This window comes from Bubalus bubalis, chromosome 1 (genome assembly GCF_019923935.1).
Source record: "Bubalus bubalis isolate 160015118507 breed Murrah chromosome 1, NDDB_SH_1, whole genome shotgun sequence".
NCBI classification, from domain to species: Eukaryota; Metazoa; Chordata; class Mammalia; order Artiodactyla; family Bovidae; genus Bubalus; species Bubalus bubalis.
The window spans coordinates 109562889-109581103 of NC_059157.1; the positions used below are offsets into that span (position 1 = coordinate 109562889).

Here is an 18215-nt window from a genome sequence, read left to right on the forward strand (position 1 = left end):
GAGAACCCCACCAGGACTTAAACCCACTCTTGCCCCATGCACTCCAATACTATCTGCCAGTCAAAAAAACAAAACAAAACAGAAGATAATGAGTACTGTCAGGCAACTCCACTGATCTCTCTGTAACAATAAGGCCAACCAAAGACTAAAGATGAGGAGGACTGGGAGGAAAGCAGACACACAAAAGGCACCATGTCAAGTGATATATGAGATGTGTCAGAAATGATGAGTTATTCCAGGGCCAAACAAACCAATCTCTTTACTAGAGAGGCACACCTCTCCTCTGTATATTAGTCAAATATACTAACACATGAAAGATCACATCACCTTGTTTATGGATACATTTAATATCCCTTGCCCTTCCCACCTTTCAAAACATAATAGTATACAAAATATAAAATATCTTAAATATTTATAAAAATCGCAAGAAAAAAATAGAACGTATGAAAATATTTTTATCTGAGTTCTCCCTCATTGTTGAGAGGCAGCTTAGTTTGCCTTGAGTTCATAACTGTTGAGCGGATAGGAGTATGCCCTGCCTAATACTATTCTGTCCCGAAGGAGCTTAAATAAAACATAGTAGTTGCAGAAGAGGATGAGAGCCATGGAAAGTGTGTGGTTCCACTTCTCTGACCGCAGCAAGGAATAGAGCTGGTAGAAGACAACACTGCCCTCAATAAGGATAAGCAGATTTAACAGCCTTAATGGACGATGAAACAGGAACTGTAAGGAAGTTAAAAAGCAAAATGTTATTTCATAGAAAAGACGGCAGTTATTCTCACATTTTTTTCTAAAATCATTTTACAGTTATAGGCTCCTATGTACACTAATAAGTAGATCTGCTTATTGAATGTCAATCAGGCAGAGATCCAAACCCATTCTTTTTTGCTCAAGGTATAATGAAATACATTTTATTTCAATACCCCTGAGAAACAGAAAGGGATTTATCCAAAAGAACTCTTTCTCAAAAAAAAAAAAAAGGTTTTTCCTCGATTATATCTTATCTCAAATATTTTACTTGAGATAACCACTTAAAATGTAACTGCTTAAAAATGTAAAAATCGTTGGTTTGTGGGCTGATCTAAGACATAAACACCTAAACTAAACAAGTCTGGAGGGAGGGGTGGTAATACAAGTTGAAATATCAATACAGTAATTTCTTAATTTCTTAAACTGTTACCCACCAAGCTGTTTTGTTTTGCCCAGTTTTTCTGGATATTGAGAAGTAGGGTATACAAAGACAGAACATTGAAGAAGGAAGGAAAGATTAGTTAGAATTAAGAGACTGGCTAAACACAGAGCTCCAAGTTCATCACTCTTAAGAGGCTGAATCCTAGTTGACTAATAAAAATGTATTATGAATAGAAGACCGTGGTCACAGACTGCAAACTGTGCTAATGGTGGTGTATCAGATCTAAAAGAATAAGTTAGACCTCGGGGCTCAAATATGAGAATAAAGCTCTGAAAGGTTTAACTGGGTTCTCGGGATTCTTCTGCAGGAGAAAGAACACGTTTACCCTGGATTTTATTACATGATCTCCAGTAATACCATGTATAATACTGGCTCAGAATTAACATTCTAAAAAAAAAAAAATCAGGCAATTTCAGATTCTGTGGCAATTATACCAAATATAATTAAATGTGTAGGTAGGCTATAAACTGAATGAGTAAAAATGTGAGGAGAGCCACAGTTACAGGTAGCAGGTCCATTCTAAACTTCGGTGTGCCTTAAGAATCATTTCCGAATATGTAAATTACGCAAATTCCTAGGATTCTTCAGAGATCTGACTCTAAGGGACCCAACCACCACTCTGAGGAGCAGTGATTTACGTGTTTGGTCACACAAAATCAGTAATAAGTTCCTTAATCTTTCTTCTATGGTTTCCACCTGATTCTTCAGCTGTCCAACACTAGCAAGGAAAATACTTATTTTTCAAGCAGGAAATTTTAATAAACCATCTGGTTACTGTCGGCTTCCAGGGGACCATAATGGCCAACAGATGCCATTAACAGCCTGTGGAATTCAGCTGGCTGAATGAAATATTCTGTGTAGAAACCAGATGTTTGTGCGGTTATAACCTAAGTCCACCCATCCATCTTAAGGCAATCCCACAGGGGTCCAAGAGATTGTTGTAGTTCCCTCATTCAAAGGCCTTCCACCTCAGCCCACCCACCCCTATTTATAAGCAGCCTGCCCTGATGCAAGTTTCCAGTATTTAATGAAAAAGTCCTTAGTAGAGAACACTCGCAGAACCAGAACGTCCAAGTACCCTCATAAGGAACTGGGAGGGATGAAGGGAGGGATGGGAGGGAGAAAGGGATTCAAGTATCAAATGAATGAATGAATGAATAAAATCTCCCAATTCTTTTTCAGAATATGATCTCCATTCAAAGGCAATGCACTGCACTTTGGGTATTTTTACTGAAAACAGTTCCCTGCATGTACCTTCTATTCCCCACTCCCATTAATCAGTTTGTCTTTCTTTAATAAGTAAATATTTCTCCCTCCTAGAGCCAGAATTTCTGGAAAACTGAAAGATCAAACAGAACATAACCCAAGACATAAATCAAATGGGACAGAAACTGGCTTTAGTAGGTATCTATTGCTTTTTTCCTTTCAAACTTTTAAGCCTTTTTTCCTTTTAATTCGAAAAAAGGTAAAAGACCACAGATCATGCCATCTGCCTGTGTTTCAAAGGGGAAGTCTAAGTATTTTAAGGAGATGATATACATGAGAAAAACCAAAAACTAAAATCATATTATTACTATATTAAATATTGCATAATGATACACGGATATAATAGCGATACTGCTAAACCAAACTATTACAAAATTAAAGACTGTAAGATGAAAATGGAAGTCTTAAATAATTGTGTACTTCTTTCAAGTAATACTAGACTCAACAAATTCCATTGTAACTAGAGAAACCAGTCAAGCTATTAAAGTTGAGATACTGGCATTTCACCTTCAATCTGCCTTTCAGAAGTATTCCCAAAGGACAGAGGCCATTACAGTAGCAAAATAATTACCCTGTATTAATGTCCTAGTATGTGCTATACTCTGTGCTAGATATTTACACACAGAGTGGCCTCCTAACACTCCTAAGCTTATGTCTGAAAAGAAATAAGCGGTACTTGCATAAAAGCGGGCATGGGATACATCTGAAGGCACCGCCACGTTGTAAGGCCCCACGGCTCTATATAAGCATCTGCTGTGTCGCACCAACACCCCTTGAGGCCATATTGTATTTTCTGACCAACTAAGGGAGAAAGAAATGCAATGTTAGCATATTGGCAATTACAGATAAGATAGTGTTTGGCAAAACCAGCTATATTTCTATGGAAAGGATTAAGTATTCAAGTCTTCATCTGCCTGAATTCTGAAAAGACAGTAATTCCATGGTCAGACTGGAAGGAGTTAGAAAGGATTTATTATAACTTCATTGCTATATTTAGAGAGAAAAGTTAACTGCAAAGTTAACTCAGTGTCAAAGGACTTAAGAAAGGCTTAGGAGAACAAGCAGAAACAAATGTGTAAGTAAGGCATCTATGAGCCAGAAAATCGAGTATAAGCAGGTGGACTGTCACCTCAATTCCAAGTGAGCAGAGTCCACCGGTGGAAATGCTAGAGGGAACAAACAAGAAGAGGAAAGTGTATGGTAACAAGACGAGTGGAGAAATTAACACATTATCAAACTAGTGTGACATTTACTGCAGAATTACATCCCACAAGCTACAGAAAATCTATTCATTTATCACACATTTCAAGTGCTTCATATTGTGAGAAGCTGTACAGATGAATACAGAGACACACAAGGTACCAACACACAGACTTTTCTTTTTACTGCTTTCCTGGTTTATTTTTATAGAGGTTTCTCTGGGAAAAAGAGGTTATGCAAGAAGCTTCCCTCTTTCCAGCACCAACATAATGGAGTTTGGGTGGGGATGGGGGATCTTCAGGTTAAACTTTTTTTTTTTTTTAAATCTAAGTTAATTCATCTCTTCCTGATTTTGGAAAGGTTAGTTTCCTAGGGTAAGAACTGGGACAGCATTTTAAATATGTTAAAGAAAAAAAAACGTCTAGCACCCTGAAGCTTTCCCAGTTCAGAAAATGTTCCATCAGCCTTGCTCACACTTACCAGCATTAAAGTGAAGACACACCTCATGGCCATGCGCCATCAGGAGCCTGAAGATGTACAGTACTAGCACTGTGCATGGGGTTTTCAATTTTTATTGAAATCTGTCCTTTGCCCACAGTCAGGTTTCTTTTCAGCCTGGCCCAATCTCTTTCAGTTCCTGGGCTTGAAGGCCTGTGCTAATCTGTATCAGACATCAAGGCAAATAATTGAAGGGAGCACTCTGAGGGGAAGAGGGGAAGGGAATGTCACCTTTAATTAGGACACCTTTAATTTCCTAATTTAATCAGGAAAGAATTTCTAGGTGATGAAATTTGTGAAATGTTCAAATTATAAAAGGGAGGAAGATGAAGATGGTCCAGGTCTGAGAGAAAGGCATGATGAAGGTCTCAGAAGCAAGACAATAAAAGGATTCTAAAGTCAGTCACTTTGGACCATAGGGACCATGCGGAGAAATGACTGACAGGGGGACTCAATGAAAGGAATACTCAGAAAGAACTCAATTAGGGACAGTTTTCATTTGAATATAGGAAAAGCAGAGCAACATTCATTAGTGAGTTTAGGAAAAGAAATGCACGAAGACGCAGGCTAATACAACAACAAAACAAAGAAACAAAAAAACAAAAATAAGTAAACAAAAAATAAAAATGCTGGCTAGGAAAATTACTAGAGCAAATTTACGTTTATTAGAGAGAAAAGACAAGAGAAGCAAAGTCCAGCTGCCTAAGACAATTAGCTAGCAGCTATTTAGCTGTGGCAATGAAAACGAGATGAATCTCACAGTCTTCTAAAGAAAATTAAAAATATATCATGAGTCTTTGAATTTGGGCAAATGGTTAGGACTGAAAGAAAACTCCAAGATGATAGTTTGGGAAACAAATTACACACTCTAGAGTGACTGGGCAGTTGAAAGGTAGAAGGCATTTGAGGAGGGACTGGGGATGGTGGTGGAAATGAGTTAATGTTCCCTGCTTTCAGTTTAGAGTGATGACAAGCACCCATGTGGGCAAAAACTAAAAATTAAATGTTCAAAGCCAAGAACAAGAATGACAAACAAAGCAAATAAACATGGTCAGCAGCATGTAAAAAGGTGTTAAATGGTTTTATCCTCTAACCTACTTACATGTGCTGTGGAGCATTGCTGTAGGAGCCATGTTCAAGCTTCTGCCACTTGCCCAGGTGAGCAGCTGATTTATGCAGCAAATCACAGTACTTGGATGGCAGCAGCTGTGTGGTGAGCATGACAAAAGCATTGATCCACACCATAATGAGGTGCTCACATGACCAGCGCATGTCATAGTACTGGGTACTCTGGAAGAGATTAGAAGACAGAGAAATGATCCATGTGCTGGCGAGCATGAAGGCAGGGATGGATGCGTGTACATACGCCCCGCAGATAATGCCACTCTGAGTCACACATGCATTTGCTGTCCTGCTGTCTGTGCAGAAAGTTCAAGAGCAGAGTCCTCCAAAATCCTGCAGCCTGACTTTCTGGTTGCATGAGTTAGGGTTGGGAGGGAGAGGCAATGATACTTTAAGTTCTTTCTTTCTAGAAGTGAATGCTCTCTGTGAATGACCACTCCAGCTGCAGATGTGCTGCTCAATGGGTGAAGGAAGGGCACTAAAATGACCCAGAAGATTCTGGGCCCAAGTGACATCCAGACCATTTTTCTCTTCTACCAAAATAAAGTTTAAATAAAGGTTAGATTAAATTCAAGGAAACTCCTGATGACCATGTTAAGATCAACCATGGTAGGCTGTATTTTACTGAAACTTCAGTCCTCTTACACTACCATATACTGATTCTAAGTACAAGTTTATTCTCCAGAAACTGGGGGTGGGGAAAATCTAAAAAAAAAGAAAGAAAGAAAGAAAGAAAACAAGAGGGGACCACCACGGGTGCATCACAGATATGGAAATATCTATCCACCAACCAGGTATTGGTGCACTCCAGATGCAGCCGAACTCCACCATCCAGGCTGCCGAAGGGGAGACAGAGAAAAGGGGGATTAAATAATACCCAGTTTATGTCATCCACACACAAATCCAGGAAGCACGGGAAAGCACGTAACCTCTTACCTTCACAAAACACAGGGGAAGAAACGCAACATAGTAGGCACTGAAGAGAGAGTTGAAGAGAACTTCCTTGATCCTGTGGTTGAAATCGGCTTTCAGACATTCCACTTCATTGCGAATGAGGTCAGGAGACAGTGGGCAGCTGTGGGTGGGGATGGGCGTGGCATTATTAAACTGTTCTTTTAGAGACTCCAGCAATAAGGAGAGGAAGTCCTTGGATTTCGCCAAGCCACCCACAGTTGAGGCACTTTCCTCTACTGCCTGGTGCTGGACCACATAGGGAAAGTCTGTGAGAAGGAGATGAGCTCTACTATCTTGGTGGAAACAGCAGAGAGGAACATAAACACCAAACCTGTAGAAAAACAGGAGTATGAAAATGAGACCACAGATGCCACCTAATATCAGACCTCATAACTATGTTAGTAAAATAGTCATGATTCTTCAGAATGAACCTAATATAATGGGGACTTGGCTGATGGCAAATTCATTATCTGGGAAGCTCTTTAATTTCTTCCCACAAAGGCAATATATATTCACTGTAGGATAAGAAACTACAAAAAAATCATGACAATTACCTAGAAATCATCCTTTTTATAATTTTTACAATTGGGTGCATAGGCTTTATATTTTTTCTATGTTTAGCTTCACACAGTATAAACTGTTTTGTATACTACTGTTTTAACTTTGGGTGTGTGATTATGTAGCTGGTATGTACTGAGTATTTTCTCATGTCATTAAATGTTTTTGTTAACAATTCTAAAAGGTACTACAGTATCCTCATATAACTATACCATACTTTACCTATTTCTCTCGTTAGAAACATACTATTTGTTATTTTCCACTATCATAATTACCAATGGAGTAAATAATTTCCCACACACATCTTTGTGTACATCTGGTATTTCTTGAAGGGTTGCCTTTTACTTCCAGTTTTCTCTTCTTAGTGACGGGGCTCCCCTGCCTCCTCACAACATCACCCATATCACCACCCTAGCTCCCCTTGTTATTTTTCTCCACTGAACTGGTAAGATCATGTATTTTACATGTTTATTAGGTTTTTTATTTAGGGTTTTTTTCCATTGCTCTAACCTCCCCTTACTACAATGTAAAAAGCTCCAGGAACCAGATATTTGAGTCTGTTTATTAGTTCACTGCTATATATATCCTTGATACCTATAATAGAGGCTGAAACACAGTAAGCACTAAATAAATACCTGGTAAGATTAATACAAACAATTCAGAAGTACAATAGATAAATTCTTACAAATAAAATTACTTGGCTAGAGGACCAAAAATTTGTGAGACTTTTCATAACTTCTTAAAGTTACTTCAAACTTTGGCTCCTTAAAAACATTTTAAACACTTCCCTAAGTCTTAAGAAACTTCCACGTTGTAACCTAGGTCTGTATTATAAATAAAGTGGTCATTTCACTGATATAAATTTAGATATTAAAAATAGCAAATAAAAAGACACCTTATTTATGAATTTTATTTGAAAAAAATTAACAAATGTCACTTGTTCATAGTTCCCTATAGAGGGAGAAAGGAAGACTTTATTACTAATTAAGAGGATGGTGAGCAGCAACTCTGGGATCCAAAGTGAATGTGCCCTGGAGTAGCAGAAAGGGAGGTGAGTAAATGCAAAAGTATCAGGCAAAACTCACACATGTGCAAAATTGCGAAAGCTAGAGAAGGCTGCAAGTTCAATACTGCTGAAACTGCACATGCAGGAGTGGGGGTGAGAGCTGGGGTGTGGAGCAGATTGCCATGATGGCCCCCCGTTTCTTTACCCTTCCCAGTAGTTTCACCCACTGTCACGTAACTGCACAGCCCTCCTTTGCATGGAAGGAGACCCTGCCTAATCTCCGTGCTGGGCTCAACAGTGTGATCTGTTCTGGCCAATGGGATGTCAGCAGACACGCTAGGATGAGAAGCTTTAAATGGGCTTGTACATTCAGGCTTGTTCTTTTGCCACTCTGCCAGTTTCATGTGACCGTGTCCAGAGGTTGCCAGAGCATGAGACTCATGGAACAGAGCTTACTTGTCCTAGCTGCCTAAACAGACAGCCATCAATCTCAAACATGTGACTGAACCCAGCTAAGATAAGATTGGGAGAGCCTCTTAACTTCCAGCTGATCCCAACATATGCACAATAAATACACAGAGTGTATGTATGCTACCACAGCTCTGCGGATGTTTGTTACAGCATCATGTGTCGATAGATAACTGATACAGGGTAGCATCAAAGGCTTAGAGCATGGAGAGTTTTGTAAAGTACAAAAATGATTCATTAAAGAATTTTAAAGAGGGTTAGTACATATATTTAGACATAAACTTTGTTTGAATTACATGCTTATTTCATTGTTCTACAAGGGTATGGACAGCCTCCAAAAATAAGCTTCTTTACATATCTAAAAAGAAATGAAAAGGTTTGCTAGTCATTCTGATGATGGTAATCCTCTTCAGTCTAGCCAAAATACTCGTTGATATATCCATATATTAGCCTTTCAAGTTAGATATGGTTAATCTTCTGAATGATTCAATCAGATATTGCTAGTAAACAGAATAACTAAATAATTTGTTTTCAACTCAAACAGGTGAAATGTTAATCTAGAAATACAGAAACAATTGATGTAAAATATGTACCTTATAAGGAATCTGAATCATGAAAAATGAAGTTTTTAACAAGAAAATTCATTCTGTATGAACCAAGTTGATGAGTCCTTTAAATAATTGTTTAAGCATTATAATTAGAACCTTACAGAGTACAACCAATAGAAAGACTCTTCCTGCCACAAAGTCAGACTTGGCTGCACAGTCTCTGAGTATGTCTTTATTTTATATAGTCACGACACATATAAATTCATGCTTATGCTATAGCATCATAAATGGTATAAAGCAATGATTCTCAAATTTGAGCTAGCATCAGAATCATCTGGAGGACTTGTGTTAAAAGACAAATCACTGGGCCATACTTTCTAGAGTTTCTGTTTCAGTCTGGGGTTGATTCCAAGAATTTCTAACAAATTTCTAGGAGGTAGTGATGCTCTTGTTCTGGGAGCCACATTTTGAGGACTACTGAATTTAGAGTAATGGTTAAGACAATGGCTCTGGAATCAAAAAGACCTGGGTCTTTCTCATTAATTGTCTAACCATAGGAAAATTTTTCAACTGCGTCATCTGTCTTTACCTATGTCAAAAATTGCTAATTGTCTGCCAATAGCTACTGTTCTGTTCTTCCACAGCAACAGAAATTTTAGTTAAGATACAGCTCCCCTGCCAAAGATTCAGTTTTCCAGACTCCCTTACAATGTATTCTACTAGGGAAAGGGGAGCAAAAAGATAACAGAAGCTTGAGTCCTGACACCATGGAGCCACTACAACTATCCAACATGACTTAAATACACACTGTACAGGAGAGAGGAATAAATTTCTAACTTCTTAAAGCCTCCAGTATGTTGGATCTGTTACAGCAGATTAAATATACTACTTCCTGGGTGACTGTAATGATTTCATGAGATGATGTTTATAAGCACCACCTAGCCCAACACTTAACACATAATAAGAGTTGAATAAATGATAGCTATCTGTTACATCTAATGAAGGTGGTTTTAGCCAAATGTATACAAATTAAAAAACTATGCAAGATATTTAGTTTAATAAGGTAATATCTACAATAAAACACCGCAATTCAACCATCAGAATGGCTAAAATTTTTCAAATGGAAAACATCCAATGCTGACAAAACTGTGTAGCTGTCAGACTCTTACAGTATTGGTGAAAGGATAAAATGATACCACTTCCTTGAGAAAAAGTCTGATAGACTCTAATTAAACTACACATACTCCTACCTTGTGGCCTAGCAATGCCACTCCTACATATAATTCTCCCAAGAGAATGTAAAGGTAGCTTTACAAAAAAAGACTTGTTTAAGAATGTGTATAATAGTTTTTTTGTTTTTTTTTAAAGAGTAGCCAAAAACTAGAAACAACCCTGATGTTGAACAAGAGGAAAATAAACTGTGGTATATTTATGCAATGAACTATTATTTATAATATGTAACCATAGACAAATCTCAAAAACAACATGCTGAGTCAAAGATGGCTTGAAAGTGTACATATTGTACAATTCCATTTATATGACATTCTAGAACTGGCAACCTAATCTATGGTGGGGGAAAAAAATAATCAAAACAGTGGTTGGCTCTGGGATGCAAAGGGTGGGGTTTGACTGGAAAGGGACATGAAGGAATCTCTGGAGTAATGGTGACATTCCATACTGGGATGAGGTTTTGATTTACACATGTATATGCATTTATCAAAACTCAGCAAATGTACACAAGATTTGTGAATTTTACTGTATATGAATTTTATATGACAAATAAAGCCAATGAAAATGTTCTCCATTGGTACTGCTCAGGAACAATCTTAGTTTGTATCTATTGCCCTAACTCTATTCCAGTTTAGAAAATAAATTATACGGTCACCCTACTCACTGATTTTTTTTCCAATTGCCTAAACTTCAGATTTGCATTGAAGAATTTCATTTCCCTCCCTTTTATACCATCTTCTTGCATGACCCAATAATTTCTTAAGACTTACTAATAAAATAGTAAAACTGGAGTACTCACGGGTAGCCAAGGAAAAGGAGATTGAGGACTGAATGGCTTCGGAAGAGATTGACGAGGGTCCAACAAAGTACCCATCCACACAAAGTAAGTAGCACCAAGCGAGCTGATATCAGAACCATGTAGTGAATCATTGATGATGCACCCGCCTTAGTGGCCTATAAGTTTGGAAGCACCAAAAATAAAAGTTTATAAATGACCTTACTCAAAAGCAATGTGACTCCAGTAAGGATTTAGTAAATTTAGAGGAAGATAAACTTGGGCAGGGGGGTGGGGGGGGGAAGGAAAGGAGAAAAACTGCCCATTCCGCTTTGTTTTCCTCTTTCTTGAAGGTTCAGATCACTCCAGGCAGTTAACTGTTTCCTCCTTACATTCCCATAGTGTCTCACACAGACCTCCACACAATTTCTTATGAAATTGTCTAATTTATTTACATTGGGGCTTCTCAAAGTATGTTCCATTAACCACACTCATCAGAATCACTGGGGCTGCTCACTGTACATGCAAATTCCTACTTGCTTTCATCATCAGGTATAGGGAACAAACTCACAAGTTAAGGAACCTGTATTTTAACAACCCACCAAGTGATTTTTATATACATAAAAATAGTGAGCCACTAGTTTGACTGCAGACTAGACAATGGCCTCAACAGCAGCAACAGTGTTTCTATTTTTCTCTGAATCTTCCCCCCAATATGCTTGCTGAATTTATGTTTAATAAATTATGGAAACTTCAAAAAGTAATGAGATCTTCTATGACAAATCCCTATATAAATAGAAGTTGTTTTTTTTTTTTACTTTAGCAAACATGAAAATAACGCATGGTCCTTACTTCTAGATCTTCACATCACAGCTGTTCAAATACTCTTCTTTAATCCTGAATCTTTAAAACTGATTAAACTAGAGTAAGAAACCATAGTTGTCTAAACATGAGGCTCTGCAATGTCATTTTCTTACAAACTGAACCAGGAAGGAGAGAATGAGTGAAATGCAGGGGAAAATGACAGATTCTTATAAGCTCTGGAACAGCAATGTCAGAACTCAGAAAGACAATTCTCTGGAGTCAACAGCACAAGGAAAAGGAGGAGTTTTCCAGGTACCTCCTATGTATGCATTTCTTAGTTCACCCAACATGCTATCAATACACAGCATAAATAATATACACACAATATATACTGTTTGTGTAGTTACTTATAAAAGCATAGAAGCAGTTAATTACTACTACTGCCTGAGCCTCAAAACTGTGAAGTAGGCTCAACGTGTTCTCAGTAATAGCATGGCAAATAATTGCATATTATTCCCGATACATACTTCATGCCAGTGTACCTCATGTGTCAAAGACAAGAGAAGGCATTTAAGCCACTGGAATTACTTCAGTGCCTCCACTCTCAAATGTTTAGGGTTAGTTAACAACAACAAAAAAAAGGCTGTTTCTGCCTAGTGTCACCATAGCAGCAGAACCTGAATGTATTTATAATTTCTGCCATATTCCAGAGCCCAACCTCTTAACCACAAAGCTAGCGGAGGTGATGGAATTCCAGTGGAGTGATTTCAAACCCTAAAAGATGATGCTGATAAAGTGCTGCACTCAATATGTCAACATATTTGGAAAACTTAGCAGTGGCCACAGGACTGGAAAAGGTCAGTTTTTATTCCAATCTCAAAGAAGGGCAATGCCAAAGAATGTTCAAAGTACTATACAATTGTGTTAGTTCCACATGCTAGCAAGGTAATGCTCAAAATCCTTCAAGCTAGGCTTCAACAGTACATGAACTGAGAACTTCCAGATATACAAGCTGGTTTTAGAAAAGGCAGAGGAACCAGAGATCAAATTGCCAATATCCACCGGATCACAGAAAAAGCAAGTGAATTCCAGAAAAACATCTACTTTTGCTTCATTAATTACTCTAAAGACTTTAACCGTGTGGATCATAACAAACTGTGGAAAATTCTTTAGAGGTGGAAATACCAGACCATCTTACCTGTCTCCTGAGAAACCTGCATGCAGGTCAAGAAGCAACAGTTAGAACCAGACATGGAAAAACAGACTGGTTCAAAATTGAGAAAGGAGCTTGTCAAGGCTGTATATTGCCACCCTACTTATTTAACTTCTATGCAGAGTACATCATACAAAATTCTGGGCTAGATGAAGCACAAGCTGGAATCAAGATTGACGGGAGGAAGACCAACAACCTCAGATATACAAATAACACCACTCTAATGGCAGAAAGTGAAGAGGAACTAAAGAACCTCCTGATGAGAGTGAAAGAGGAGAGTGAAGAGGCTGGCTTAAAACTCAACATTCAAAAAACCAAGATCATGGCACCTGGTCCCATTACTTCAGGGCAAATAGATGGGGAAAAAGAGGAAGCACTGACAGATTTAATTTTGGGGGGCTCCAAAATCACTGCAGAAGGTGACTTCACCCATGAAATTTTTTTTCCTTGGAAGGAAAGCTATGACCAATCTAGACAGCGTATTAAAAAGCAGAGATATCACTTTGCTAATAAAGGTCCACACAGTCAAAGCTATGGTTTTTCCAGTGGTCAATGCATGGATGTGAGAGCTGGACCATAAAAAAGGCTGAGCGCCAAAGAATTGATGCTTTCGAACTGTGGTCCTGGAGAAGACTCTTGAGAGTCCCATGACTGGAAGGAGAACAAACCCGTCAATCCTAAAGGAAATCAACTCTGAATATTCATTGGAAGGACTGATGCAGAAAGTAAACCTCCAATACTATGGCCAACTTATGCAAAGAGCCTCCTCATTGGAAAAGACTCTGATGCCAGGAAAGACCGAGGGCAAGAGCAGAAGGGGGCAACGGAGGATGAGACGGTTGGGTGGCATGACCGACACAATGGACATGTGTTTGAGCAAGCTCCAGGGGATAGTGAAGGACAGGGAAGCCTGGAGTGCTGCAATCCATGAGGTCGCAAAGAGCTGGACACTACTTAGTGACTAAACAACAAATAAACTCTCTGAAGTCATGCAAAAGCTGTTAAAACTATTCTTAAGTAAAAGAAACAATAGAGTTTTTCAAGGTATAGCCCTTGTAGCTCCAAAAAAGAAACCTCTATTTATGAAGGGCTTACACACTAACTAGAAGGGTTTACATACTAATCTGACATACACAAGCACCATTTCTAAGTAACTGAAAAAGATGAAACAAAATCAATCCTTGCCTCTTTTAATAGATATAAACATAAAATCCCACTGAGTTTCTCTAAAGAAAGAAGAGACTTTCTCAAACATCCAAAAGCAAGAACCTAATTTCATGACCTAAATAAAGACCTTGGGATTAAAAAATCATAGCCTTTCCCACTGCGAAAAACCTGCACTCTTACTATCAATGTTTTAGAGTTAACTTCAAACAGCTTTCAGATTATGACTTAATTATCTGCAATTATTCTGTGCTCACAGAAATAAGGGTCCTGAAAATCAGAGCCTGTAGACACAGATTTCCCATGTATGTTTTAGAAGAGTTGACCCTAAGTTAGCTGTGATTATAGCAATGATTTATTCTAAATTTCACAGTTAAAAACAAATTAAAATTATTAGCCATTTTAGCTAAGTTAACATTTTTTGTTTTTGTATTCATTTATAGGGCACAAAATGGCAACCCACTCCAGTGTTCTTGCCTGGAGAATCCCAGGGACAGGGGAGCCTGGTGGGCTGCCGTCTATGGGGTCACACAGAGTCGGATACGACTGAAGTGACTTAGCAGCAGCAGCAGCATAGGGCACAAGATAAAACTTTAAAATACACATTTATCTTCTTCACTGGGGTTTACAAGTATAAAAAAATTATTTTAACAATGGCCATTTCATTAAAAGATCATATTAATGTTAACATGGTCTTTTTAATTAATTAGGTTCTAATCTTCAAGATAAGTCCTATGCAAATGTGGATGCTGTCTTTTAAAAATTCTACGTTTTAATAAACTCAAATGTCTCTTGCTAGCAACTCCACAAATGGTATATAAATAATTCCAAGTGAATGTTACTTGAATCACTGTTTTAGATGCAACTTTCCCTAGTAACAGTTACCTAAAATCCATCCTATTTTTACTATAACTATCAAAATTAAAAAGATTATACTGAAGGACTCAGAAGCTAGAATTAAGCTCCTACTGGACAAATAGAATTTCTAACAGCTGAATTAGTATATTACACTTGAACTTTAAATATATTATGAGAAAACCTTTTTAAAAAAAACTGGCACAGTTCATGTGAGAGTAAAGAAATTATTTATAACAGCATTTAAATTATACTTTGACACTTCACATTTTCAACCTGAACACATCCTAGTGACTAGCTCTAGCTATAAGCGATAGAATACAGTGAATGAGCTGTTACCTCTGAGATGAGAGCCCATACAAGCCTCCTTGCAAGCATCACTGTGATGAATGCTGCCAGGTGGTAATCAATGAGATGAAAATTCTGTAAGAGAAACAAATAACTACATCAGAAAGAAATATGGATATCCAGCTATAACTACCACATGAAGAAGCTTGCCCCCTCAAAAGGTCTTCTTATATCACCTTACATTTACAGACCACAGGAATTTGGGAGACTTTAAAGAGACTACCTGCCTTCTCCTTCTTTCATGACAAACTGCTTTAATTTTTAAAACACTATTTTAAGCTATCTGGAATGTAATCTTCTCTGTTCTTGAAAGTTTACTGTATTAAAAGGAAAAGACTGCAGTTTTGCGTTAATTAAGTACCAACCTGCAGAATTATGACAAGAATAATTTATCTAAAATGCCATACTTATAATGAGTGTATCAAATTTAAATTTCCAGTCTCTAAGAGCTACTGTGGTTGGTCTCTCTTTAAGAAAACTTAAATTAATCTAACTGGGCATCTATTAACCTAAACTCCCTAACTCACTGATATATCAACACATTCAGTCTTTTCCCTTAACTTGATTCAGAAACATGTCTTATGTTATCTCTTCTTCCTATAAAATGTGAACATTACCTAGATGCTGTGTATATGGTTCCTTCTAGTTCTAAGTCTGTATATTTAACTGTAATAATAAAATAAAGTCATTAGTGGCAAAAAAATAGGATATATTTTAATTTTGATGATCAAAAGGTCTCTAAGTTTCTACAGTTCTCCTTCCAGAATTTCTCAATTCATTCAATAAATATGAGCTGGGCACCCAGTTTGCTTAAGAGGGGAGGGCAATAACAATAAGCTAACAAGCAAAAGCATTTCAAACAATTATGCTGCTGTTAAGAAAAAAAACAGTAATGATGGGGAAGGGAAGTGTAGAACCAATTTAAACTGGTGATTAGGAAGGTTATCTCTAAGAAGGCAGCATTTGGCTGAAGGCGGCATTTAGGCTGACAGCTGAATGACAAAAACACACCAGCCAAGAGAAGATCAGGTGCTGAGCCCTCCAGGCAAGGAAAAGTGATCACATAGCTCTAAGGCAGGAAAATATACTCCTGGTATGTCTCAAAATCAGCAAGAAGGCTCAAATGAGGTAATGAGCAATAAAGACTGAGTTTACTTTTTTTTTCCCCTGAGGGGGAGTTATAGGAGTGTTTTAGGCAAAAGGTGCCATGATTCTTTCTATTTGTATTTTAAAATTTTCACGCTGATTGCTGTGTGGAAAATGTATTGGGGAAAGATCTATTAAGAAGCTATTGCTTTAAATTCAGGTGAGAAAACATGATCACTCAAACAGGGTCAGCAGCAATTGGGAGTTGCCAGATCTGGGATACATTTTAAAGGTAAAGCAGTCAGAATGCCAAGAGAATGAATGGCTTACTGCTTCTCAGGCTATTTCCTTTTCTCTAAGCGTTTAGAAAGAAAAAAAGTGAAGTCGCTCAGTCGTGTCCGATTCTTTGTGACCCCCATGGACTGTAGCCTACCAGGCTTCTCCATCCATGGGATTTTCCAGGCAAGAGTACTGGAGTGGGTTGCCATTTCCTTCTCCAGAGGATCTTCCCGACCCAGGGATAGAACCCAGGTCTCCCGCATTGTAGGCAGACACTTTACTGTCTGAGTCACCAGGGAAGTGTTTAGATCCTAACAATTATTTATGCCCTCTTGAGACTCCTCCATGCTCATCCTATTCCTTTAAAATAATGCAAGCAAATTCACTACATCCCCTAGCTAATGTCTGGGGGTCTTATTTATATGTATCACCAGTCCATCTAAGACATTTTTTATATAAAAAAAATTTAAGTGCCTAAGGTATTTCATTGTTAAACACATTTATATTCTAAATCATTGAAAAATAGTAATTTATGTTTGGTTAACCTTTACAAACCAGAATATTTGATTAATCAGAGCACTCCACTCCTGAATATTCTGAATAATTTCCTATACTACTACTAGCTTGTATTTTTCTTAGGGTTAAGACTAACTCAGATAATTGTTTGATAGTTAGAATGATATTTTACATATTCAGGTGCCCACATTTTCTTTCTGATAATTACTAAGATCTTGAAAAGGAAAAAGGAAAACCTAACATGTAAATCTGGCAAGCGTCTGAGTCAGGCATGCCTAATGGAAGAAAGCTTAAGAGAGACAAATCACTAGCTATAAATCCCATGGCGAGTGTCCCAGTCAAGGAATCAGATCTCTGGCAGCTCATTCATCTTTAACAGTTCACTGATGCAGGCCCCAGATTCATAAGCTAACTCTTATTTGCTATTCCACATATGCTACTTATAGTTCCACAGTTAAATTTTAAGCTTTGTGTGATCAAGGATCGTATGTGACAGGTAAGTTAGCCAGCTCACATGACACTCTCCTTTAAGTGTGCCTTCCTCTACTGTAGAGACTGGAAAGCTAAAAACTACATGCCCAAGCTTTCTTGTAACTGAACTTACTAGATTTAATATCTGCCAGCCACAAGGCACCACATAAACTGAGTGAAGTGGGGAGAGGGGCAGGGTAAAAGGCACCCACTTTTGGTGGTATGCTGCTGCTGCTGCTGCTAAGTCGCTTCAGTTGTGTCCAACTCTGTGCGACTCCATAGACAGAAGCCCACCAGGCTCCTCCGTCCCTGGGATTCTCCAGGCAAGAACATTGGGGCGGGTTGCCATTTCCTTCTCCAATGCATGAAAGTGAAAAGTGAAAGTGAAGTCGCTCAGTCGTGTCCGACTCTTCGAGACCCCATGGACTGTAGCCTACCAGGCTCCTCCATCCGTGGGATTTTCCAGGCAAGAGTACTGGAGTGGGGTGCCATTGCCTTCTCCGTTTGGTGGTATGAGTCACAGCAAAGGAAGCATAATTCTAGAGTCAGCAGCTTCCCAATTACAACAGGAGCACTGGCTCCCTTCATTTCGAGGCAACATTTGTAACGGACTTTTACAAGAACTCTTCTCAGAAATTGACTGGGAAGTTGTCAGAAGTTGA

At 38.2% G+C, this 18215-nt stretch overlaps 1 protein-coding gene across 3 annotated transcripts in view; it reads right to left on the reverse strand.

Moving 5' to 3' along the window:
• Positions 1 to 328: 328 nt before the first annotated feature.
• The window catches only part of TMEM39A (transmembrane protein 39A), a 29219-nt gene continuing 11332 nt past the window's right edge, over positions 329 to 18215 (reverse strand). For 2 of the 3 annotated variants that reach the window (XM_006057616.3, XM_044942170.1), the window contains 6 exons: positions 15193 to 15276; positions 10842 to 10996; positions 6215 to 6563; positions 5259 to 5446; positions 3139 to 3259; positions 329 to 723 (listed from right to left, as the gene is read on the reverse strand). In XM_006057616.3, the coding sequence (XP_006057678.1) occupies positions 490 to 723; positions 3139 to 3259; positions 5259 to 5446; positions 6215 to 6563; positions 10842 to 10996; positions 15193 to 15276 (1131 nt within the window). In that variant the 3' untranslated portion in view covers positions 329 to 489. The remainder of the gene's footprint in view (positions 724 to 3138; positions 3260 to 5258; positions 5447 to 6214; positions 6564 to 10841; positions 10997 to 15192; positions 15277 to 18215) is intronic. The other variant, XM_025284482.2, reaches the window with a different exon arrangement.